The 24,778-nt window shown below is 49.0% G+C and overlaps 1 protein-coding gene across 1 annotated transcript in view; it reads right to left on the bottom strand.

The window, feature by feature from the left end:
• The window catches only part of LOC143986780 (uncharacterized), a 133,716-nt gene that overhangs the window by 54,855 nt on the left and 54,083 nt on the right, over positions 1–24,778 (bottom strand). Inside the window, exons 13-14 of the mRNA XM_077485186.1 lie at positions 23,348–23,510; positions 21,496–21,645 (exon numbers count right to left, since the gene is read on the bottom strand). Of these exons, the coding sequence (XP_077341312.1) occupies positions 21,496–21,645; positions 23,348–23,510 (313 nt within the window). The remainder of the gene's footprint in view (positions 1–21,495; positions 21,646–23,347; positions 23,511–24,778) is intronic.

The raw sequence follows: 24,778 nt of genomic DNA, 5'->3' as shown, positions 1-24,778 counted from the left end.
ATAATACAGAGTCAGCATAGAATATAATCTAAGATTCATTACTTTGAAGTTCAAGTCAGGGGGGCCCCTCCCTAAGTGTCTCCCAAAGAATTAGTAATATCCCTCTTCAGATACCATTCTGTGTATCTGAATGGCTGCATAATCCTGTGTATATCCTCTTTTGCAAAGACATGTTCCATAAATGTGCGCCATCTTGAAAAGAAACGTGTGGTTGATTTAAAACTTAGCAGAATAGTATCTAATCGTTCTAGGTAGAACAGAGTTTCCAGGGCTTTTTTCACAGCCCGTATTGAGGGCGGTGAGGGTTTGATCCATTGTGTCAGGATAGTTCTTCGTGCAACTAGTAGACATACATGCGCCCATTGGGGTATAGCTGTATAGCTATCTGAGAGGTGGGGTTCAGCCAATGTGGTATATCCGAAGAGACATAGAAGTCGGTCCCTGGGCAGGTCCTGGTTTGTCACAGCATGAATAAATCATAGCACCGAGTTCCAGAAGGTCTCAACGTGTGGGCATTCCCATAATCGATGGAGAAGCGTAGGACGCAGTTTTGAGCACCACGGACAACATTCCTGGCTAGGATCAGTTCTGTTAATACGAAAGGGGTAATACGCCCTATGAAGAATCTTGAATTGGGTTTCTCTCCATGTTTCAGAAACTGTAACCTTTCTAATTTTAACATAACCCTCTAGTAGTTTCCCCGGAAGATCCACATCCTCAAAAATGTCTGCCCACTTTCGGAAAGGTTGTAAGCGGTATTTGGCAGAGTGGTATTCAATAAGGGAGGTATAAATAGTAGAGATAGAATAGTCACCATTGTGTATGATCGTGTCTATGAAGGATTTCTGGAACTGATTCGTTACATGTCTATGCCTGTCACCCAAATAACTAAGGAGCTGGCGGTAGTGGAAGAAATGAGTTAACGGCAGGGAAAATTCTCTCGCTAGCAGCGGGAATGGCTTGGGTTTACCTGAGTCTTTCGAATAAACATCATATACCTTCGTGAGACCCTTAGTTGCCCAGTATGTAAATACACTATGCATTGTGGAAGGAGGGAACATGGGATTCGATTGGATTGGCAAATATCGGCAAATATCGGACGGTAGCCCTATCAATTTGCGCGACTCCCGCCACGCTATCACTGTATCTCTAATCAATAGATTAGATCGGAAATGAGTGGGTAATTTGTTTGGGTTCGAATGAAGGATAGCCGATAGGGCAAACGGCGAGACCGCCGCAGCTTCTAAAGAGTTATTCGAGTACCTGGATTTTCCCGATAGCCAATCTAGGCCTTGGCGAAGCAGACATGCTAGATTATAAAATCGTATGTTGGGTAGGCTCGCCCCTCCCTCCATCTTCGGGAGGCATAGTTTATTCAAAGCAATCCTCGGTTTCTTCCCTGCCCTTAGGAATTTCGTCAAAGCTGAATGAATCAGCCTAATATCCGAATGCTTAACTAAGAAAGGAATGGTTTGCATTGGGTATAGTAATCGGGCAAAGGAGACCATCTTAAAAAGATGACATCTCCCGAAGAGTGAGAGAGGAAGAGCCGTCCAAGCCTCTAGTTCGTGCACAATTTTCGATATCACTGGAGGGAAATTAAGGGAGTAAATAGTTGAGGGTGTCCGGCCAATGCGTATCCCAAGGTAAGTGATATAGTGGTTAGCTACGGCCAAGGGGGAATCAGAGGTCCAGGCAGTGGCCAGATTAGGTCGAAGGGATAGAATTTCGCTTTTGTCAAAATTAATGCGCAGCCCGGAGTACGACCGAAACGTATGGAACATGTCCGTAAGGCGCCTAAAGTCTCCCAACGGATCCGTAGAGAATAATAAAATATCGTCCGCAAAAAGGGCAGAACGAAGCGTGTGATCCCCTAACCTGATTCCACTAATCCCGTTAGGTGAATTAATCAGTCTCGATAACGGCTCAATGGCTAAGTTGAACAATAGGGGAGACAGGGGACAACCCTGTCTCGTCCCCTTCGACAGGGGGATTGAGGCCGATATAAAGTCAGGGGTCACTAACCGTGCCGTCGGGGATTCGTACATACGACGTAAAAATTGCAGGATCGGACCAGAAAACGCTAACTTTTCCAGTACTTGAAAAAGCCAAGACAGACTAATGTTGTCGAAGGCCTTTTCGGCGTCTAACGACATAATAGCCACATCTTTGTCAGGGTGGGATTTGGCGTATTCCAGAACCGTCAGAACCTTATGGATGTTTAACGTTGCCGAGCGTCCTTTAACGAACCCCGGTTGAGCTGGGTGTAGGAGTGAGGGGAGTAAAGACGCGAGACGAGTGGCGACAATTTTTGACAAAATTTTTACGTCTACGTTAATCAACGATATCGGTCGGTATGACCCTGGTAGAGTAGGATCTCTATCTTTCTTGCCGATAAGTCGTATGTATGCCTGAGTTCCCGTAGGGAGATATGGGCCGCCCTCCCACATTGACTTAAAGACAGCTTGCAACGTGGCCGGGACGAAGTCCTTGGTCATTTTATAGAATTCGGCAGTGAGGCCGTCTGGTCCCGGCGCTTTAGACGACGCCAAAGATTTAATTGTGATCTGAATGTCCTCAATCGTAACGGGAGCATTGAGGGCCTCTAGAGCCTCAGTGGTGAGTTCAGGTAATTGCAATTGACGCAGGAGGGTCGCCGCTCCCTCCGGATCTACCGAGTCTGTCGAGTATAATCGGGTGTAATAGTCCGTAAGGATTTTGCTAATTTCATCAGAGGAGGTGTGCAGCACACCCGCATCATCTTTCAGGGACATAATACGCGTAGTTTTTCTAGCGCCGGCGCACATCCTGGCAAGTAGCTTACCTGCCTTGTTACCGAATTTGTGAAAATATAGAGTGGAGTATGACGTTTTGGCCAATTCCTGCTGTTCCGCCCAAAGATCAAACTCCCCCTTGGCCTTCGTCCACAATTTAATATTGGCCTGCGAACGATTGGATATTAAACGTTCGTGAGCATACCGTAAGTTCTCGCTCGCCATCATATATTGTCGTTTGGCGTTACGTTTAAATTGAGTGACATACGATATGATCTTACCCCTTAGGAAGGCTTTGCCAGCCTCCCAGAATAAGTTCGGATTGGTAAGGTATTCCCTATTGTCAGAGACATATTCCGTCCATGCCAACTCTCGAACCGAACGAAAATCTTCGTTGTCCGCTAAGTACGAAGGGAATCGCCACATAGGTGGCAGGGCCCCCGCGCGAGTGTCTAGCAAGTTAAGGGCTATTGGGCTGTGGTCCGAAATCCTAGGGTCGTAAATTTCAGGATCCCGGGTCAATTGGAAAAGCGCTTGGGTGACAAAAAAATAATCTATACGAGAAAACGAGTCATGGGGAGGGGAATAAAACGTAAAGTCGCTACCCGTCGGATGAGCTATCCTCCACGGGTCCAGTAGTCGTAGTTGGTCAACTGTTCTGGCTAAGAGCGTCGGTGAGGTGACAGGTCTGTCCCGAGTTGTTCCTATTGCTGCGGATCTGCGCGAACGGTCAAGGGTGGGGGACATCACCGCGTTAAAATCTCCTCCCAAAACGTGTAGAGCTTCCGGTATCATCGTCGTCCAGGTAGTCAAGTCACGAAAAAAGGTAGAGTCATGTGAGTTTGGGGCATAGACATTAGTAATAGCGATATCCGAATGGGCTAATTTGAGTGAAACGGTGATCATGCGACCTAGCTGATCCACTTGTACATTCTTAACTGTATAGGTCAGCTTTTTATGTAACAGAATCACTACCCCGGCCTTACGGCCATCAGATGGGGACCCAAAAACCTCTCCCACCCACAACCTACGGAGGCGTTGCATATCATCGGTCGAGAGGTGCGTCTCTTGTAATAGAGCCACATCTGCTCGCAACCGTTTCAAATGTCGAAGGATCATCAGCCGTTTACATGGGGAGCGAAGCCCCTTAACATTCCACGACACGATCTTCAAGTGACCCCCTTCGACCGACGAAGCCATAGAAGTAATAGTTCAGATGTCAGCGCTAAGAGGTAGCGGGGGAACCTCCCCCATAATCTCGATCCGTCAACTAGGGGAACTCTCGAAGATCGTGTCGTTGCTAGGCTTAAAGGCATAGAGCATTCATAGAAGCACGAAGTAAAAAACCACATGTAACGTAGAGCATAACCTGCATGGAATACAGAACAAATTAATACACATAAAGTATCTAAACCATCTATAATAAACTTCTCTTTTTTCCACATTCAACCGTACGTGGATACCGACCCTCCCGCCTCCCCCTCACTCTTGAGTGTTGTCCAGGAGAGATCAAGGGCCGAGTACAGCACCCCACGTGGGGGACAGCAGAGATGTTGCATTGGGAATGACCCAGGCTAAGGGCGATGATAGTTCCCGCTTCCGAGCGAACAGCCGTTGCAAATATACAGTATAAAGCAGTGGCATGTGGGATCAGAATGGCGGGTTAAGAGAACATAGCCGCCTCGTATACATTGTAGTCCAACATTCAAAAGCAGGTTTCCACCTCGGTGGTATGTAGAGTAAATGTTTAGAAACAGAACGTAAGCGACCGCTTCATAGTCGCCGCAAACCAGTAGGAGCCCTGAGCCATAACACTAAAGAACTACTAACTTGACGCAAACTGTAAAAGTGTAGGCACATGGGAGAAAAAACAAACGTATACTCATCAGGTCAGTTCCAACGTCAGTGCGGGGAGCAGCAGTGCGGTCCTCCTCGTATCCAGAACGTCCGTTTTCAGCGACCACGGTTTCCTTCACGATGCGACAACTGGGTGAGTCGGGTGCGCTTATACGGTGGCTTGCTAGGGCTGGAGCGTGGTCTGCGTTCACCAGAGTCAGGGCGAGACGGAGAGCCGATCGAAGCATCTGTATGATCCATTTCTGTGTTGGCTTGGGCCAAGTATCTTGCTGCTGCGTCCGGCGACGTAAAAGATAGGCGTTCTCCCGAAGGTGCTTCCATTCGCAGAATAGCAGGGTAGGCCAAGGAGAACTTTACTTGTTGTTGGTGTAGCGTAGTACACACCGGAGCGAACGCTTTCCTGCATTTCATGACCTCTACTGAGTAGTCGGCAAATAGTAAAAGTTTAGCTCCATCAACGGTCAAGGTACGATTGCGCCGGAATGCCTGTAGAATCGCTGTCTTGTCAGCATAGTTGAGATACCTTACAATGACATGCCTAGGCTTAGTGCGGGTATCCTCATATTGGCCGATGCGGTGGGCACGTTCGATAGTACAGGGTATGCGGAGACCCAATTGTTCCGGCATGACTTTAGCACATATGTCAGCGAAGTGATTCGCAGTAACCGTTTTCGGAAGACCAATGATTCGTAAATTGTTTCTTCTTGAGCGGTTCTCGAGGTCATCGATTTTATCCCACAGGTCCCTCGTCTCCGCCGTGAGATGGGCGATCGACGCCGATTGTGCCGTAGTATCATCCTCCAGAAAAGAAATCCGATCTTCCGTCTGGGTGATGCGTTGGGCCGGTGCTTGTAGCTCTATATGGAGCTGCTCCAGCCCTTTGTGTACGGCCGCATCCACTGTGGCTGTTAGAGTAGGGCCTAGAAGGGCTACAACTTCTTGGGCTATGCCCACCGGTTGTTGATTACCCTGCAGCTCTGCTGTGATCAAGGGCCCGACCTGATCCGCTGGTAGCGTGGTCGCCATCTTGGCCGCGCCGAGGGCCGCGTCTTCTGCTGAGGACGGCGAGGAAGAGACAGCCCGGGCATATGACCGCTCCACAAAGCGGTCCATGAGTCCTCCGTGAGTGAGGTGAATTTTGGGGAGCAACCCCGGAGTTTTAGCAGGTCTGCAGGCAGCGATATAGAGGGGTTCGGCGGGAGCTGCGTCCACTCACAGCCTGCTCATGTGGCGCCGGAACCGGAAGTCAAGATACATTTTTAACACATATCCTGTACCAATTTTGAAAATGCTGGGTATGATGTTGGTACAGGGAATTTCCACCAGAACTCAGAGGTGGGATTCCCTGTCCCACAGGTCACACTGGCATGAGTGGCCTGCCTAACTGTGCCAGAGAGTGAGCTGGGGTTGCCCTCCACCAAATGGTCAGTGGAGGGATTAGAGCGTTCAGCACTTCTTCTAGCAGTCACAACAGAGTCCTCAGAGCTCTCCCCCATTTGAGAGTAGGTTAGCTTCTTGGGGGGTCTCACAACTCGGCGAGCTCACTGTTCTCTTGGGACTTCAGGCTCTGGTGCCACAGGCTCTACTTCAGGAACACACTCTGACAGCATCACTGGTTCTGGAACATCGGTCCTTTCCTCTTCTGAGTAAATGCTAGGGATATCTTCCCAGCCTTCAGGCACACCACTAGATGGAATGAACTATGTAGCTTCTGGGTTCAGTGTCCCATCCTGTGTATCCTCAGTAGGTGGGAGATCTATGGCAGAATTTCCTGGAGTTGATGAAGGCCACAGCCACTCAAGCTCTCCTCTTCCACCTTCACCTCGTTGGGAATCTTGTCCATCTCTAACCCGGGAGGTCTGAGACCGAGTGCTAGGTCCCGGGGTATCCAGAATGGAAACAGATTCAGGTGGATTTCTCACTGGAGGTATTCTGACTGCTTCAGTAAGCGGGAGCAAATGATTCCTGTGCCAAGTCTTCAAGGGCCCCACTTTCCCCTCTGGTTTTAACTTATACACAGGCAATCCAGGTAGCTTTCTGCAAATGACATAGGGCTCCGATCTCCATCTATCAGCAAGCTTGTGCTTCCCAGGGATCCCCAGATTGCGTAGCAGTACACGGTCCCCAGGCTGCAGGTCTTGCACTCGAACCTTCAGATCGAAGTTCCTCTTGTTGCGGGCTCCCCTTTGGTCCGAGGCCGCCTGAGCTTGTTCATGGGCCACTTTCAAATTGTGTCTAAGTCGGTCCACATATCCCTTGTGGGAGGTAGCAGAGGCATGGTCTAGGGAAATGCCAAAGGCCAGATCCACCGGCAATCTTGCTTCTCTCCCAAACATGAGCCGGTAGGGGGAGTAACCCGTCACATCACTTGTGGTGCAGTTGTAAGCGTGCACCAAAGCTGATATGTGTTAGCTCCAGTGTTGCTTCTTCTCTGTCTCTAGAGTTCCAAGCATGTTTAGTAAGGTCCGATTAAACCTCTCAGGTTGGGCATCTCCTTGTGGATGATAAGGTGTAGTCCTGGTCTTCTCTACTCCCAATGAGTCCAGTAGGTTCCGGATCAGACGACTCTCAAAGTCTCTTCCTTGGTCTGAGTGGATTCTCTGTGGTAATCCATAGTGGACAAAGTATTTTTCCATGAGCACCTTGGCCACAGTGGAGGCCTTTTGGTCTTTGGTGGGGAAAGCCTGGGCATAACGGATGAAATGATCGGTTACCACCAGAACATTTCCCAATCCACTCAAATCGGGTTCGAGGCAGAGAAAGTCAATGCACACCAGATCCATTGGACCCTGACTCTGTAGGTGGCCCATTGGGGCAGCTTGATGGGGTAGAGTCTTCCTCTGGATGCATCGTGCACAAGAATGGCAATATTCCTCCACTTCTGCCCTCATACAGGGCCAATAGAACCGGCTTCTGACAAGCTGGAAAGTTCTCTCCGCCCCTAGATGGCCACGCTGGTCATGTAAGGCAATTAGTACCGTCTCTCGGTGCTTCTCTGGGAGAAACAACTGCCACTTATCTTCTGAGTTATCAGAGGGGCCCCTTCGGTAGACCACTCCCTGATGTACTTGTAGCTTATCCAACTCTTTCCTCAGCAGGCGAGCCTCCTTGGAAGGGTGATGTCGAAGTCCCTCTGGATTCTCGTTCTCCAAAGCTTCAAGGACCAATCTCCCCATGGGGTCTTCCAATTGGTCATAGCTCGGCTCCTTTCTGGACAGCTTTGGCAGGAGTTCCTCTGCTAGTTGAGTTACCCCACAGTAGGGTTGAGGGACTCCCACTGCGGTGACTCCTATCTCCTCTGCTCTGGAGCCCCCTCTTGCTTGAAACTCAGCACCCTGACAGAGTGCTCGCACTCCTTCCGGTGCTACCTGGGTCCAGTCTTCCCAGTCATTGACCATGACATGAGATCTTCGGGACAGGGCATCTGCATCCCTATTTCCAGCCCCTGGTCTGTACTTTAGACTGAAGTTGAATCCGGATAATGCAGCCAACCATCTGTGTCCGGTTGCATCTAACTTTGCAGTAGTGAAGAGGTAGGTCAGAGGATTGTTATCTGTCTTTACGGTAAACTCCGCCCCATAGAGATAGTCCTTCAGTTTGTCTACTACTGCCCATTTGAGGGCCAAGAACTTCAATTTATGAGTGGGGTAGTTCTTCTCCGAGGGAGTCAGGCTCCGGCTCACATAGGCCACTGGTCGCAGCTGCTCTTCATACTCTTGATAGAGCACTCCGCCTAGGCCCTCATGACTGGCATCGATATGTAGCTCATATGGTCTGGTGGGGTCGGCATAGGCCAGGACTGGGGCCGTGGTAAGACTGCTCTTCAAGGTTCGGAAAGCCTCTTCACACCTTGGGTTCCACTGATCTTGAACTGACTCACCGGCCCTCCTAGGTCCCAAGCCATCCTCTTCTCCTTCAGTCTTGAGCAATTCGTTTAGTGGCTTGGCAATCCGGGCAAACCCATCCACAAATCTTCTATAATAGGAGCAGAACCCCAGGAAAGATCTGAGCTCTGTGACTGTTGTTGGTCTTGGCCAAGAGGTAACTGCCTCCAACTTCTCAGGGTCTGTAGCCACTCCCTTTTCAGACACTATGTGTCCCAGATAGTTCACAGAGGATTGGTAAAACTGGCACTTCTCGGGAGAAAGCTTGAGTTCCTCTTCGCTGAGTCTTCTCAACACCTTCTCCAACCTGGCCTCATGTTCTTCCAAAGTCTTCCCGAAGACAATGGCATCATCCAAGTACACAAGGACTTCTATGAGGTTCATGTCTCCAACGGTCTTCTCCATGAGGCGTTGAAAGGTAGCAGGGGCTCCAGACAGGCCCTGAGGCATTCTGTTGAATTCAAAGAATCCCACTGGGGTTATGAAAGCTGTCTTCTCTCGGTCTTCCTGGTGCATGGGGATTTGGTAGTACCCACTCTTGAGGTCCATTACACTGAACCACTTGGCACCAGACAAACTCTGTAGGGCATCCTCTATTCTCGGTGTGGTATACTGGTCAGGGATGGTCCTCCTATTGAGAGTCCTGTAGTCGATACAAAGCCTCAACGACCCATTCTTTTTTCTGACCACCACTATGGGGGAGGCATAGGGACTTCTAGACTCCCGAATCACACCAGTCTTCTTCAACTCCGCAAGCTGCTCCCTCAGATCCTCCAGATCAGCTAGAGGGACCCGCCTAACCCTTTCCCTGAAGGGTTTGTTTTCTTGGAGGCGGATTCGGTGGGTGGCACTTCTGGCACATCCCACATCAAACTCATCCTTTGAGAAAATCCTCTCCCATCTAGTCAGCTGGGTCTTGGCTCTCTCCTTCCAGGCTCCAGGTAGGTCCGGGTTCTCCATGGAAAGTTTTTCCCAAACATCTCCTCCTTCACCTGTTCCTTTTACTTCTGACCAGCTGACTGGGGCCGCAGGACTCACCTGCCCCAACAGCATCCTGGCAGGGATCTCTATGTGTCTCTCCGTAGGGTTTCTCACACTCACTGGGACTCTTCCTCGAGCCTTCTTCAGGGCCTTGATTGGAATCACTTCCGGTATCACTTCCAGGCCTGAGTGGTCCTCCCTTGGATCGGATTCCAGCATGACAAAGGGGCCAAGCTGCTCCCAGGTAAGCTTCACCGTGGCCCTGAGGCAGGCTACCTCTCCGGGCTGCAGCACCACTCCTTCTCTCCCAAGTCTCCACACCTTCCCTATCCCCTCTCCTGGGGTCTTCTGCTCTAGGACCAACCGTTGGTAGGCTGTCTCCAGCATGGGATGGATATTGGGATCTTGATGGTTTCTCGTCTTCACTAGAGGGGTCAGAAGTCTTCGCACCAGATCCGTATTGGTCCCTATGATGAGGGACATCTTGCTAGCCCCGGGCGGTCTAGGACACACAACTGCCAGGGTGTCAAACACCTCTGTTTTCCCCGCCACAGATGGATCGAAGGTCAGCTTTATGGGCAGGTAACCATCGTAGGGGAAACTCTGAGCTCCCAGGCCCCATATCTCCAGCTCTTCTATCTTCTGTATAGGCAAATGGCTCAAGTGCCTATCATAGAAGTCTCTGTACAACAAAGTCACTTGAGCTCCAGTGTCCAGGAGGGCCTTCGTGTAGACTCCTTCCACCTGGATGGAGACAGTGGGGGACGGGCCGACCAATTCTTCTGGGTAGGGCCGGGTTAAGGCCACCCTCTTCTGGGGACCCGTCTTCATCCAGTTGGTTTTTGACTTTATTCTTTTTCGAGCCTGGTATGCACTGACCCTCCCCACAGTAATGGGAGTACAAACCCGCTGAGGGATGTTATTGTTTCTTATTTGTAGACATTCCTTCTGAGGGGTCTGGTTTTCTCTCTTTCTCTTCCTTCTATTCAGTTTGGAGTTCACTGAAAGGCATGGGCACCCGGTTGACTCCCTCACCGGGGCCCTCTGGAGTTTCCCGCCGGCTGGCGGTTATCTATCTTCTTCTTCTTGGGACTGGAACATCTACTGGCGAAGTGGCCACTGCCCCCGCAGTTGTAGCATAGCATCTCTTCTCGGTCTCGAGTGGGGCTTGGTTTTTTTGTATCTGGAAACAACTCCTTCCTAGGACTTGGTTTCTCGGCTCCCCCTTGACCTTTCGCCATCATAGCAGTCAACATCTCCATCACCTGGGACATCTGTAACTTCAAAGTGTCCACCTCCTTATCTCTAGCGGGAGTCATGGCCGGTGTAACTATTGCTACCGGTTGTTTGACGGGCTCGGTGAGATGTTCTTTCCTTTTCTCTTCCAGTAGGGCCTCTTCCTCTCTGATCATTCGGATGAGGTCAGTGTACTCCAGATTCTTCCCATCCTGTCGGGCACGCAGTGTCCATGCAATAGGATCCATGGGTTGAGCTCCCCTCAGTACCTGTTGAACACGGGCCTCATCTACTTTCCCTGGGCTGATCCCCTTCCTTAGGATCATCCTATGCAGGATTTTATCTAAACGTCCCATGTAGTCTGATAGTTTTTCACCTTTCTTCTGGTAGCAATGCTCTAACTGATAAGCAAGCTCAGAGATTTTCTCTGTCCCACCAAACACATTCTGTAATACATCTAGGTACTCCTGCGCATTACAGTCTGTCTTGCTCATCTTCAGGTTGTGTACGGCCTCTAGAGCAGGCCCCTTTAGACTTTCCACAATCCTCTGCTTCTTTCTGCTCTCTGGAACTTCCCATTCCTCTAGTGCCTGAGTTGCGCTATCTAACCACTCTTCAAATCCCTCTTCTTCCGAAGGTACAGGTTTCCTCCCTGAAAACATCCGGAGTTTTCTGTACCCCGACATCGGGTAATTTGTGGGATCCTTCTTGCACTGGGCCACAATCTCCCCCAGGGCAGCACACAGTTCTGCGCTAAGGGTGGCCGGTGCTGATCTGAGACTCTCGGGTGAGGTACGGGCCGCAGCCTGCGGTGATCCCGTTGGTGATGGCTCCTCCTTTGTTGCGTGCGCCAACCTATAGGATCTGTTGTCTTGTGTCCGTACACAGTTGCGCTTGCAAGCCTCCGGCATCCCATCCCAGTATTCCACTAGCGCGTACTGATATGAGATGTCTGGGTCTGATTTTATCTCCATCACCCATGGTTCATGGTCTGGGGACACTGACTTCATTAACTCCTCTACGGTCTCAGTCGACCATTTCTCCCCTGGGAGGCTAATGACCACTGACTGACTTGGTTCGGCCTTAGCCGCTTCACACCATGCTCTGACTCCCTGTGGGTCCATGCCGGTACCTCTGGCGTGTTCACCGCTGTCTCAGAAATCCCAGATTTACGAGCCCCCACGTATAGCGATACCCTCACTTAAGAGGGCCGCAAGTTTGGTTTGGGCCCTGAGCACAGCTCCGCCAACCCCCCCGGCAATCTGCTCTACCAACTCTGGCACAGTTAGTATCTAGCAATACACATTAAATCGCTTATACTCTAAATATGTGTGTGTGCGTGGGTGGATAACTCAAGCTCATAGACAATCTTTGAAAGTATATAACTGACTTTACTTGTTGTTTTTATAAAACGAATAACATGAATCGAACATTTGGTTTGCAACACATAAGCAGGTCCCTGCAGTAACCAGTAATAAAGATAAACAGAGTAATCAGCATAATAAAGTATTGCTATGCAACTCTAGCGCTGCCCTTTTTCAGCTACTTCCCCGCATGGGTAAACTAACACCCAGCACTATCTACCTATGCAGTCAGGCCTGACTGATCTAGATGGAAGTCCAGTGAAACAATATTCGCTAGCAATCTTTCGGTGGTGCACTTGAAGAACAACTTTGTAATCCAAACAAATAATAAAGATAAAGTATCTGTCTTTTTTTTTTTTTAACTCAAAACGGATTTTATTGGTACAAAAAAAGAAATACACACAGGTCATCACATAATCAGCGCAATATACATATTCAAGCATCATACATATAAAGGCACATTTCACTTATCAAAGTCAGACACCACAAGCGATATAAGTCATCTCCCTATTCTACCATCACACCACATGTACAAATCAAGACTGTCCATTCGGGCCGCAGCCCCAGTGCCCCCTTGCCCGCCCTCTAAAACACCACATTCCCCCTTATAGCCTCCCTTATACTCCCTAAATAAACAACCTACCCATAACCAGCTCCAAGGGTGACAGCCCGGGGGTATCAAGCCAGGGTCCCCACAGTCGTTCAAATCGCCCCGCCCGGCCCCTGTGTTGGTAAATATACTTTTCCATGCTTAACATGTTCCCCATCTGAGTTATCCATTCCTTTAACCTCGGGGGGTCACGTGCTCTCCAGTGTTGAAGGATAAGTTTACGTGCTTGAAAAAGAGCTCTCCCCAAGGCCTCCTTAACTGGCACCTCCAACGGGAGATCATCCACCACACCCAAAAGGCACACCTTTGGATCCCGTGGAATCCGTACCCGGAAGGCTCCATTGAGAGTATCAATGACCCCTGACCAATATATATGCAATTTGGGACAGCGCCAGAGCAAGTGTATGAGGTCTCCCCTATCCCTGGCACACCTGGTACAAAGGTCCCCCTCCCCAATCCCCATCTTATACAGTCTAACCGGCGTGCGGTGCACCCTCATGACAATATATAGTTGCGATAAGCGCTGTGCCGTATTCAGAGAGCAACCCTGTATTGCCTGTAAGGTCTCCGCCCATTGGTCCTCCTCAAATACTCCCACATCCCTTTCCCATGAGGCAATTACCCTTGCGGGGAAACCCGGCATAGATGCATTCAGTAACATACCATAGGAACTGGATATAAAACCTTTGAAACTGGTAACTTCTGTCACATACCGAAAGATTGGGGTGGGAGATTGCATCCAGGGATTATTTCCAGCCTGAGCCTTGACAGCATGGCTCAGTTGCAAATAATAGAAGTACATGCCCCGAGGGACGCCATATCTTTCCCTCAGTTCCGCAAAAGAGAGCAGTTTACCCCCAGAAAAAATTTGAGACATTAGAGTCACTCCGCATCGCCTCCAACGTTCAGCACAAGTCAAACCAAGCATCTCCCCGTAATACCGATTATGCCATATCGGGCTATACTCCGTGAAGCCCTCCACATTTTGCAATTGACGTGTTTTATTCCATATTTTTTGAAGCAGGGCGTACTTTGGAAAGAGCTTGTTAGACTTGGCGAACGACAAGGCTTCCAGGCCAGCCACCACCCCGTCCGAGCCCGCGCTATGTGTCAGGAGAGCAGTAGCGGGATTACCCACCCCACCCCCAGTTTCCCGGCCGTTTGCTATGGCACGGGCAATATGTTGTAACTGTGCCGCTATATAATAAAGCCACGGGTTGGGCAGGGCCAGCCCTCCCGCCTCCTTGGGTTTCTGAAGCTGTTCCAGTCGAATCCTAGGAGGTTTGTTAAGCCAAATGAATGCTCTAAATAAGGAGTTAATAATTCTAAACATTTTAAGCGGAATCACCATGGGCGTGTTATGTAATATATACAGTAATTGTGGCATAAAAATCATTTTAATAAGGTTCACTCTGCCTATCAGCGACATTTTCAATTTAGCCCAAACTTTCGTTTTATCTCTGATCCTACTTAGTAACGGGGAGAAATTCAGTGATAAGTAGTCACATGGTCGCGGGGTGACCCAGATCCCCAGGTATTTAAATTTATTAGCAACCGGGATATCGTGTAGCGCGGGATACCGAGGGGAGGAATAATCTAATAACATAAGGTGTGATTTGGTCCAATTAATCACCAGACCCGAGAACGACCCAAAGTGCTGAACCACTTTCATGGCCTCAACCAGAGACCCAGATGTATCCCCCAGTAACAGCATAGCATCATCAGCATACAACATAAATTTTTCATGCAGCTGCCCATATTTAAAACCCGTTATCAAGGGGTTGCTTCTCACCAGGGCTGCCATAGGCTCAATGGCAATAGCAAAAAGTAAAGGGGACAGAGGGCAGCCCTGTCTAGTCCCTCTAAACAAGGGAAAAGGAGCTGACACCCTTCCCGCCTCCCTTATTACCGCAGATGGCGAATTATACAATAGTTCTACCCATGATAAAAAGCCAGGCCCAAACCCAAATCTCTCAAGAATCGCCCACAGGTATCCCCATTCAATGCTATCAAAAGCCTTATGGGCGTCGAGCGACAACAGCGCCCTGTCACCCACATTATCTGCGCGGGACTGCACGTTAAGAAACAAGCGGCGGAGGTTGATTGCCATAGACCGTTCAGGTATAAAACCCGATTGATCCGGATGGATGAGGGAGGCGACCACCATATTCAATCTCCGGGCTAGCACTTTAGCAAGGATCTTGATATCATTCTGTAGCAGCGAAATCGGCCTATACGAACCGGGGTCTAACGGGTCCTTCCCGGGCTTAAGAAGCAGCACAATACTGGCTCTTCTCATCGACTCCGGAAGGCAGTGCGACTCCCTGGCTAAGTTTAGGGTGCGGAGCAATTGGGGCAGTAGAACATCGCCAAACTGTTTATACACCTCTATCGGAATACCGTCATCCCCCGGGGCTTTAGAGTTGGGGAACGAGTTGGTAGCCAGCAACATTTCCTCTAACGTAATGGGCGCCTCAAGAAATTCCACCTGAGATTCCGCCAAACACGGTAGCTCTATCCCCTGTAGAAACTCCCGAACCTCATCCATAGTACGTGTCAACTTGGACTCATAGAGTTCAGAGTAGAAGTCCACCAACTCACGCACCACCAAATCAGGGGTATTAACCAGCCTGCCCGACCTGTCGCGCAAAGCCCCAATAGATGGGGAAGACCGCTGAGAGTGCACTAACGTTGCCAGCAGCTTACCTGTCTGCTCACCCTCCTCATAAAAAGCCAACTTATTAAAAAATCTTTTTTGATTCGCTTTGGAGGCATCCAGTCTATTAATGGCATCCTGAGCAGCTATCCAAGCTTCCCGGGTGGTCCCACCCGAGCCAGCAATATACTCCGCCTCCAGACGTCTGACCAACTGGTCAGCTTGTTCCCTCTGGGCAGACGTATTGTGCTTAATGGCATTGACCTCAGTTATGAACAGCCCCCGTAGGAAGGCCTTAAAAGCGTCCCATGCGGCATTTGAGTCAGGATACTCAGCATGTCTCTGCCAGTAGGCCACCACGTCCGCTTCAATGGTGTTAGTGGGAGGGAGAAGGTGCAACCAAAAAGCATTAAGTTTCCATGGGGCCCTCTGTAAAGTGGAAGCCGGGCTAACCGTTACATAAACTAACAAGGGGGAATGATCAGAAATACTTCTAGTTAAGTACTGTACCCCTTCCACATGCTGAAACGCTGCGGTCGAGCACAAGCACATGTCAATCCTAGACAATGAAGAGTGTGTCTTAGAGAAGCATGAAAATTGTCGTTCGGTCGGGTTCCTGTGTCTCCATGGGTCAGTCCATCCTACCTCTCCCAGAAACCTTGCCAAGGCCGTAGTATGTGTACCCCCACCCCCTAGAGGAGGAGGGTGTTTATCCAAGCTAGGGTCTATAACACCATTCAGATCACCCACCAACACCAAAGGGGTCCCCGGGTTAGCTAATTGAAACGTCAACAGGGCACGTAAAACCGGGGGACTAAATGGAGGGGGTATATACACCGCAGCAAGAATAAATTGCAATCGCGAAACTCTACACATCAAAAATACATATCTCCCCTCCTGATCAACCTCCAAATCAAGTATCTGAAAGTCGAGGGTACGATGCACCATCACACTCACCCCCCTTGAATAGGAGGTGTGGGTGGAGTGGTACGCCCACCCCACCCATGCAAACCCCAGGCACGACACCGTTCCCGGAGTCAGGTGTGTCTCCTGCAGCACACAAATGCCCGGCAGATGTTTTCTAATGGCCGTGGAGACCATAGTACGCTTGAGGGGGTCCCCAAGGCCCCTCACATTCCAGGACAATATAGGAATACACGTCATCCTGTCATATCAACTAAATGAGCTATACAGAATATTTCCTCCATAAACATGTTATACTTTAGTCTACATACCCAGTTCTTACACATCCCAGACCCTCTCCCAACCCCGGTTTGGGGATACCATAATATACAGTCCCGGAGAAGCTCAAAGATCAAGTAGTACCCCCATCTGTAGATAATAGCTGAACCCGAGCTCTCCCACCCAAATACCGTGCGGCAGTCTTTCTGCTGGACTTGACCCGGTGCACTCATCTGTGTGATTCTTCCATAATGCTGCTGTGATGACCCCTCACACCCCGCAGGGGTGAGGATAGTATTATAAAGAAAGAAAACAAGCTTCAAAAACTGAACACAAAAAAACCTGAGGGTATAAACAAAACCCCGCACCGGTCCATGTTGCAACAGGCATACCATGGCCAGTGACTCTTCACATAACTGGTGCTCCATCGGTAAGGGCACCTTCATCAAGAACATGGATAGTGCTTCCATTCTGCCAATCCTGTATAAATGGCTCCCGACCGAACATGTTGCCAACCGCAGAACAGTCAATAGTCCCAAGAGCCCTCAAACAGAAGCGTCACTGATTTGTAATCCACAAGGTTCCAGTAGGGGCCACAAGCAAATATGTAGTAGGATCAGTCCGCCCCCTCCTCGTTTCCTCCATCCTGGCAAAGGAGATGCTCATTCGCCTCCAGCCACGCAGAAGCCTCTGTAGCAGATTCGAAGAATTGTGCCCGTCCCCCCGCTATCATGCGGAGCTTAGCGGGGTACAACATAGCGTATTTGGCTCCCAAACGTTGCAGCCTTCTTTTCACATCCCCAAATTTCGCTCTGCGCCTCTGAACTTCCGCTGCAAAATCGGGGTAAAAGGAGACTCTCGCCCCATTATATTGAACGCTCCTCTTCTCCCTGGCCAGACGCAGTATAATCTCCTTGTCCTTATAATTGAGCAACTTTGCCAGCATGGTGCGGGGCGGATTGCCCGGTGGTAAGGGCCTAGGAGGGACCCGGTGAGCCCGCTCAATTGAGTAGAAAGGGGAAAACGCCTCACGGCCGAAAACTTCCACCAGCCAGTTCTCCACAAAGTCAGTAGGATCTCTACCCTCCGTTTTTTCTGGCAATCCAACAATGCGAATGTTGCTCCTTCTCAAGCGATTCTCAATGTCCTCATGTTTGAGCTCATTAGCGTTCGCGATTCTGGCAGTGATCTGTAATTCCCTGACCATGGGCACCATTCTATCCTCCACTTCACTGATCCGACCCTCCACCGCCGTCGTACGCTCTCTGACTTTCTGCATGTCATGCCTGATCAGTCCAACCTCCTCCTTCAAGCTCCCAAAGTGCTCCTGCAGAGTCTGCACTGTGGCGGTGCATTTTTGCACCGCTCGCAGTATGTCAGCCAAAGTGGGTTGCTCCACGGCGTCCCCCTCCTCCAACACATCCATCTCAGGGACAGGGTGCTCCACCACAGCCTGCTGCGCCCGGTCAGAGGGTTCCCCCGCCTGCTGTGTGTGAAAAATAGCAGGGGTAGCGTCCAGCGCTGCATCCTCCCGGGGTCCCTCCACCCCTTTCAACTTCTGCGCATAGTATAACATGTCTTTCCCCTGGGATTTAGGTGTCTTAGGGAGCGCCTTACCCTGTTCTCTTCTGTCCCCTCGTGCGCGCTGAGATGACGCGGCGCCATCTTGGGAATCAAGTGCAAGGCCTTCATCTCCCCGTTGCGGTTTGCGGGCCGGCATGGCGATTCCGCAACAGACGGATAGTCCGGATGATGCCCGGGGGGTTCCCGGAGGCGGCGGAACAGTTCAGCGCCCGGTACAAGCCCCGGTTCGGTCGGGAAAAGGATCGGTTTCAGGATGGACACAGGGAGCTCTGTGAGACACGTCCGCTCACATGCCGCTCTTGGCCACGCCCCTCAAAAAATGTATCTGTCTTTAAACAGCTCTCACCACCCGGACAAATTCCAAGTCCGTTTCCTCCGCCGATTCGTCTAGGAACAGGAATCCACCGACCTCCGAGTCTTCAATCCTTCTGGTGTACTGCAGCAAGGATGAGAAAATGTCTCTCAGGTGCAGCTAGGCTGGCAGAGGGCTCTTTGGAAAAGAGCACAAGGCCCAGGCTTCAGGCCTTGTGCCTCCAGCAGTTCAGCACAGACCTCCTCTTGCTAGGAGAGGGGGGGGGTGTCCAAAGAGAGCGAACTAGGCCTCTCCCCCTCCTTATATGCCCTCCCCCATGAGTCTCTGGGGCATAACTCCAAACATCCTGGGAACCAGCGGGGTTCTGGGAACAGTAGTTTTATAGTCCTTAAAGAGACCCCGCTACATGTATAACCATATAACCTGTCTATGATGGGTGTAGAAGTGTCACATATTAGGTTATAGATATAATTTTAACAAAGAGTAGCTTGACTACTGCTAGATCAGTACTGTCATCCACAGGGAAGTGTGACTTAAAATGGCTGTCATACTTCATGTCTAACACTGTGGGACACATTGAGTTTTGTGTTGTAGGAGGTATATTTTGAAGTGCATAGAGCTAGAGAGTTCATCCTATCATGGGAGGAGGTAAGCCTGCCTATAACTGTAGGCTACTTGGAGTTCAAGTTGTTGAGACCTGTTGATTAAAATGTTAGTTGCCCATTTATAGGTTATTGTGGCTGTGTCTGGCATCTCCTCAGAGCGTAAAGCAGGTGGTCACTTCGGGTGGAAAGGCATAGCGTTACACCCAGGAAATGTTGCAGGTCTTAATAGATATAGATATGATCAATCCTGGTAGGATGCAAGGGCAGGTGGAGGTGGTAAACTGAGTCCTGGAAAGCCTAAGATCCTTCAGGTGGAGGCCTGCATGGTTCAATAGGTAGGAAGGAACCTGAAGCGGGGTTTGTTGTCATACGCTGCCCCTTTGTGGGTGTGTAATGGTAAGCAGCTACCGGGGAAGAGAATAGCTCATAAGGGGTATGGCAAATAAGGTATATGGGGCATGAGGGATCGAAGGAGGTGGGGGCTGTGCTGGGAACAGATACCAACTTGCTGCTGTTTTTTCTCTGTATGGCATGCTGCAATATAGGAGGCTGTGGATGAAATTCAGTCCCATCTCAGCAGGTAAGACCGTTATCATGAGTTTTGCAGCATCTAGGTTCAGCAGGGTACCAAACAGGGACAGGGGGGTAAGAAAAAAGAAAACGTTTTTGTGTACTTATTTGTCCTGGGTGCATACAGCGAAGGTCAGTTTAGTAGTCCCAGCGGGCTCTGCGAGGCAGGGGAGCTTTCGTAGCGCTCGATTGCTGGCATAGAGCCATTAGGGATGGGTCTTGTACCGGATGCCGAGTGGTGTCTCCGGTATCGCACATCTTCTCTATCCGCATGTTGTTTTAGGCTTGGGGTGTTGATGTCTGCATACCAGTTGGGGACTTCGACAGTTGGGATGTCAAGCATTTGACAGAAGTCATCCAGTTCTTCTGGGACCGTCATTACGGCTGTGTGGCGTGGGTGGGTTGCTGACAGGTAGAATGGGAACTTCCACGTGTTCAGGCTCAAATGTCTCAGGGAGGCCTCTCACCCTCAAGTTGTGTCGCCTCCCTCATTTGTCTCGGGTCTGCAGAGTGTGCGTGCCCACAGTGTGGTAAATCCTTCATATCGCTGTATGTTGGTGAGAAGCGGTGTGTTCCACTTTATGTACCCTGCCCGCTCTTGATTGAATTTCATGGCGGAGTTCAGTAATGTCCACAGACAGTGTGTCCTTTATGTCAGCTGCTATTGTGCAGAGATTGTGCAGGCTCAGCTGTTGGCTCTGTGGTTAGGTTCCCCATAGCTGAAGAGGGAGTTGTCTCAGTGGGGGTAAGGCTGATCTCATTGTGGTGCGGTGTGGGAGCCGAGGCTGAAGACATCGCCGCCATGTTGGCTGCCTGTGTCCGGAATATCTTCAGGATGTTATGGCTGATGCGCCCGCTAAGGTCTTGTGGAGAGCGGAATCTGGTTGCCGAGTTTCTGAAGGATGAGGTTGTGGGTGATTGTTTTGTTCCAGTGTTCCTCAGTGAAGCTAAGTTTTGGCTGTTGTCTGGCTGAGCTTGAGGATTAAGCAGCCATCTTCCTAAAAGGCAAACCACGCCCTTTGACAATGATAGAGATTTACTAAAATGGGAGCACTGGGGACAGTGAACAAAAGAAGAGCCTCCATAAAAAACAAAAAAAACAAAAAAAAAACAGGCCCTATGGATTTTGAGCGGGACCCTTTGCCAAAATAAAAATAAATGGCATGGGTTTCCGAAAAAATCCATATCAGACCCTTATCTGAGCATGCAGCCTGACAAGCGAGCTGCATGCCCCTCCTGAACCACACTACAGCCCCGTAACACAGGCTGAATGCCAGGTGACATTCCGTCTTTGTGTGTGTCGGCCAAACGGCTTCTGTCGGACATGCATGCTGGACCACCAACAGCAGCCCTCTTCCCCACAACCCAGTCTCGGTGGTTGTGGGGGTGTGGGGCATGACTTATTTAACAAGGAGCCCCTCAGATCTTGGCCCTCCCCATGTGAATGAGTATGAGGTACATAGTACCAACCCAGCTATTCACTTTTTTCCAAATGGTGAAGGTGAAAAATTAGCAACTTGGTATTATCAGTATACTACAGCTGAAGCTAAAAGTTCTGGCACCAAATGTTTGGCTTACAGTACTGTGGGGGCAGTAGCAGTTTTACTGAATAGAGCAGCAGCAAAACATGGGCCAGGTTTCAATAGAGTTGATTTATTTTTATACAGCAAATGACCCAAAATAGTTTTTTTTTTTTTTTTCAAAGTTCAGTTTTAGATTAATAAGGTTTGATAGGAGAAATTTTAATGTGACTTCAATGAACTTGGCACAGAAGGAAGTGAGGGGAAATCTCCCAACTGGGGAACAGACATCAGCAAAGCCTGATCGGGAGTGGACTTAATTGGGATTACATGGAACTGGTACACTGGTATAAACTCACCTTTGTAGGTTCTGATTTCTTGCATTAAACATTGTGTTTCTTCTTGAATTTTGCTTTCTATAGATCTCTTTCCCATTCCAAAATCCCGTAATGTTGAAAGTGTAAACCTTCTCATTACCTTCCAGTTCTCTCCATTGGCACAAATTATACCTGAAAAGAATTAAAAATTTTGAAGATTAGTTTAGGCAAAGCAACATTTAGTTCTCTTTACTGAATTACTTTATAAGTCACAAAGTATCCTTTATTTCAACTCTATATATCTAATAAACTGTTATCATTATGACTGTACATTTTCCACATTTTGTATATCTTATGCCGCGTACACGCGACCGGACTTTTTGACAGCAAAGGTCCGACGGAACGAGTCCGTCGGACAATTCGACAATTCCCTATCTATACTCCACCCTTAAAGTAGAATTAAAGTAAACAATACTTACCTCTCCTTTAATGGCCCATGGTCCCTCACCAGTGCTCACATCTTCTATCTGGTTTCATTCAGGTACCATCTTCAATTAATCTGTACTGGGATGGCCCAGGTACACAAAATCTGTGCCGGAATCTACACATATGCAACTCAGTGTACATTCCAAAGAAGACAGAGCAGATAGGTATTTTTTTTTTTCATTGCCCAAGAGACGTTGCATGTCTCTTCTGCAGTAAAGACTGCATGCAGTTTTGTAAATAAGGTCTTTAGTTCTGTTTTGATACCCTAAACAATAGTAAGATCTTCAATCCTTAGATATAATGTATAATCTCCTTTAGATATGTTTTGTTCCACGGAGGTGGGGTTGATTTACTAAAGGCAAATTGACTGTTGACTCTGCCAGGGAAGTTACACTTGCAAGGAAACCCCAGTGAATGTGAAGAAGTTTCACTTTGCAAAAAATAGCCAGTCACGTGCAATGAATATTTTAAAAAATTGCATTTTTGCTTGCACATGATTGAATGATGGAAGTCAGCAGAGCGCCACATCATTCACAGAGTTATAGAGAAAACTCCCTTTCAAAGTACAACATGCTCTGCAAAATAGTCTATTGGACTTTAGAAAATCAACCCCAAAGTCTACGCTTTCAGAAATGTTTAAACATGTTGAATAGCAAACCAAGGTTTCCACATTTTGTCCCATCAAATAAATATTATCACTTATTTTCTGCTACACCGCAAATGCCATCCTAGCCAGTCTTAAAACTGCATAACGCTTCAGTCCAAATCCAATTGACCACAAATTCCGTTGGATTTTTTCCGACGGATTTCATGCCAAACTTGTGTTGCATACACATGGTCGGACAAAGTTGTCGGAAAATCAGATTGTTCGGAACGAGGTGACATTCGTTACATTCGACAGGACTACGTTTAGGCTAGTAGCCGATAGCTTTAGTCTCGTAATTTAATCTGAGCATGCATGGCACTTTGTCTGTCGGAATTCTCTACAAACAATCGGGAAAAAGTCCAGCAAAATCAGATTTTTCTGTTGGAAAATTTTAGCTCCAGCTTTCAAACTTTGTCCGTTGGGATTTCCAACAGAAAAAGTCCGATAGAGCCCACACACGATAATATAATCTGATCTGACCTTTTCTGTCGGAAAATCCGACCATGTGTACAGGGCTTATCTCAGACCTAATGGCTTCTGGAGCATGAGAGGGACTGTGCAGATACCTGTTAAGAAATATTTCCCAAGCAGAGTAAGTGGCATAAAGAAATAAAAACCAGACAGAGACTCAAACCTATCCCAATGTTTACTGAAATAAAATGGAAAGTTTTGGTTTGAGCTGAACTTTAGCTATGTATGTAACATAATGTAACTATTTTAAAACTGTAAATATTTTTTTTTATAGAACATTCTGTGATTTACCATTTCCATGTGATATTCTAGCAGCCAATGGATTATCTGGTCTGTCATAAAATTCCTCTGCGTGGTTGATAAGTGCATCTTTAACAGTGTCATAACCACATAAGATAACCATTTTCTCCATGGCCAGCTGGATGCTATACACGGAACCGTACTTCTCAGCTAGCTACAAAAACAATGCAATAAAACAAATTAGATCTAGAGAAACAATGATGGAAACTATAACACATACTGTATATGTTGTTAGGTACCCATAGGGGGATTTAAATGGAGGAAGAAGTCACATCTTCTTTGGATTGTGTGTTTGTGCCTTCAAGACCAACAGCTCTTAGAGCCGGTTCACACAGGGGCAGCACGACTTCCAACGTGACTTTTGGAGGCAACTTGGACACGACTTGTCAATACAACTTGGGGCGACTTACAACACGACTTTTAGTCGCCCCAGGCCAGGCGTCTTTGGCCGTGGCCAATCAGAGAATAATAAGCTCTCAAGGGGGAACTCCACGCCAAATTTTAAATAAAAAAACGGCATGGGTTCCCCCTCCGGGAGCATATCAGGCCCTTAGGTCTGGTATGGACTTTAAGGGGAACCCCCCTACGCCAAAAAAACAGCGTGGGGGTCCCCCCACAGTCCATACCAGACCCTTATCTGAGCACACAGCCTGGCCGGCTAGGAAGGGGGTGGGGACAAGTAAGCGCCCCCCCCCCCCCCCGGACCGTACTAGGACGTGTGCCCTCAACATGGGGGGGGGTTGGTGCTTTGGTGAAGGGGGTCGCTCTGCGGCCCCCCCACCCCAAAGCACCTTGTCCCAATGTTGATGAGGACAAGGGCCTCTTCCCGACAACCTTGGCCGTTGGTTGTCGGGGTCCGCGTGCGGGGGGCTTATCGGAATCTGGGAGCCCCATTTAATAAGGGGGCCCCCAGATCCCGGCCCCCCACCCTATGTGAATGAGTAAGGGGTACATCGTACCCCTACCCATTCACCTGGGGAAAAAGTGTCATTAAAAAACACAACACAAGTTTTTAATGTAATTTATTAATCAGCTCCGGGGGTCTTCTTCTGACGTCGGGGGTCTTCTTCCGACTTATCAGCTCTGTTTAGCCTCTACTCCCGGTGTCCGGCCTCTTCTCCCGTTCCCCGGCGTCTTCTCCCGGCTCCTCCGCTGTCTTCTTGGAGCTCTTTTACTAGTGGAGGAGCCCGGTCTCCTCTGTCCTTCTTCTCTCTTCTTTGTCCTCCCGATTCTGACACGCCGCTGTCTTCCACTGTAATGGCTTGTGCGACGTGCTCAGCGACTTATATAGGTAAGGGGCGTGGTCACTGAATGATGTCACCCGGTGACCCCACCCCTTTATGGCGTCACAGTCCCAGCATGCCACGGGACGGTGACGTCATAAAGGGGCCGTGTGACATCACCCGGTGACCACGCCCCATA

This window comes from Lithobates pipiens, unplaced genomic scaffold, assembly GCF_037356315.1.
Source record: "Lithobates pipiens isolate NorthernLeopardFrog02 unplaced genomic scaffold, aLitPip1_a1.2 Scaffold_18, whole genome shotgun sequence".
NCBI classification, from domain to species: domain Eukaryota; kingdom Metazoa; phylum Chordata; class Amphibia; order Anura; family Ranidae; genus Lithobates; species Lithobates pipiens.
This window is presented reverse-complemented; position numbering and strand designations above follow the sequence as displayed.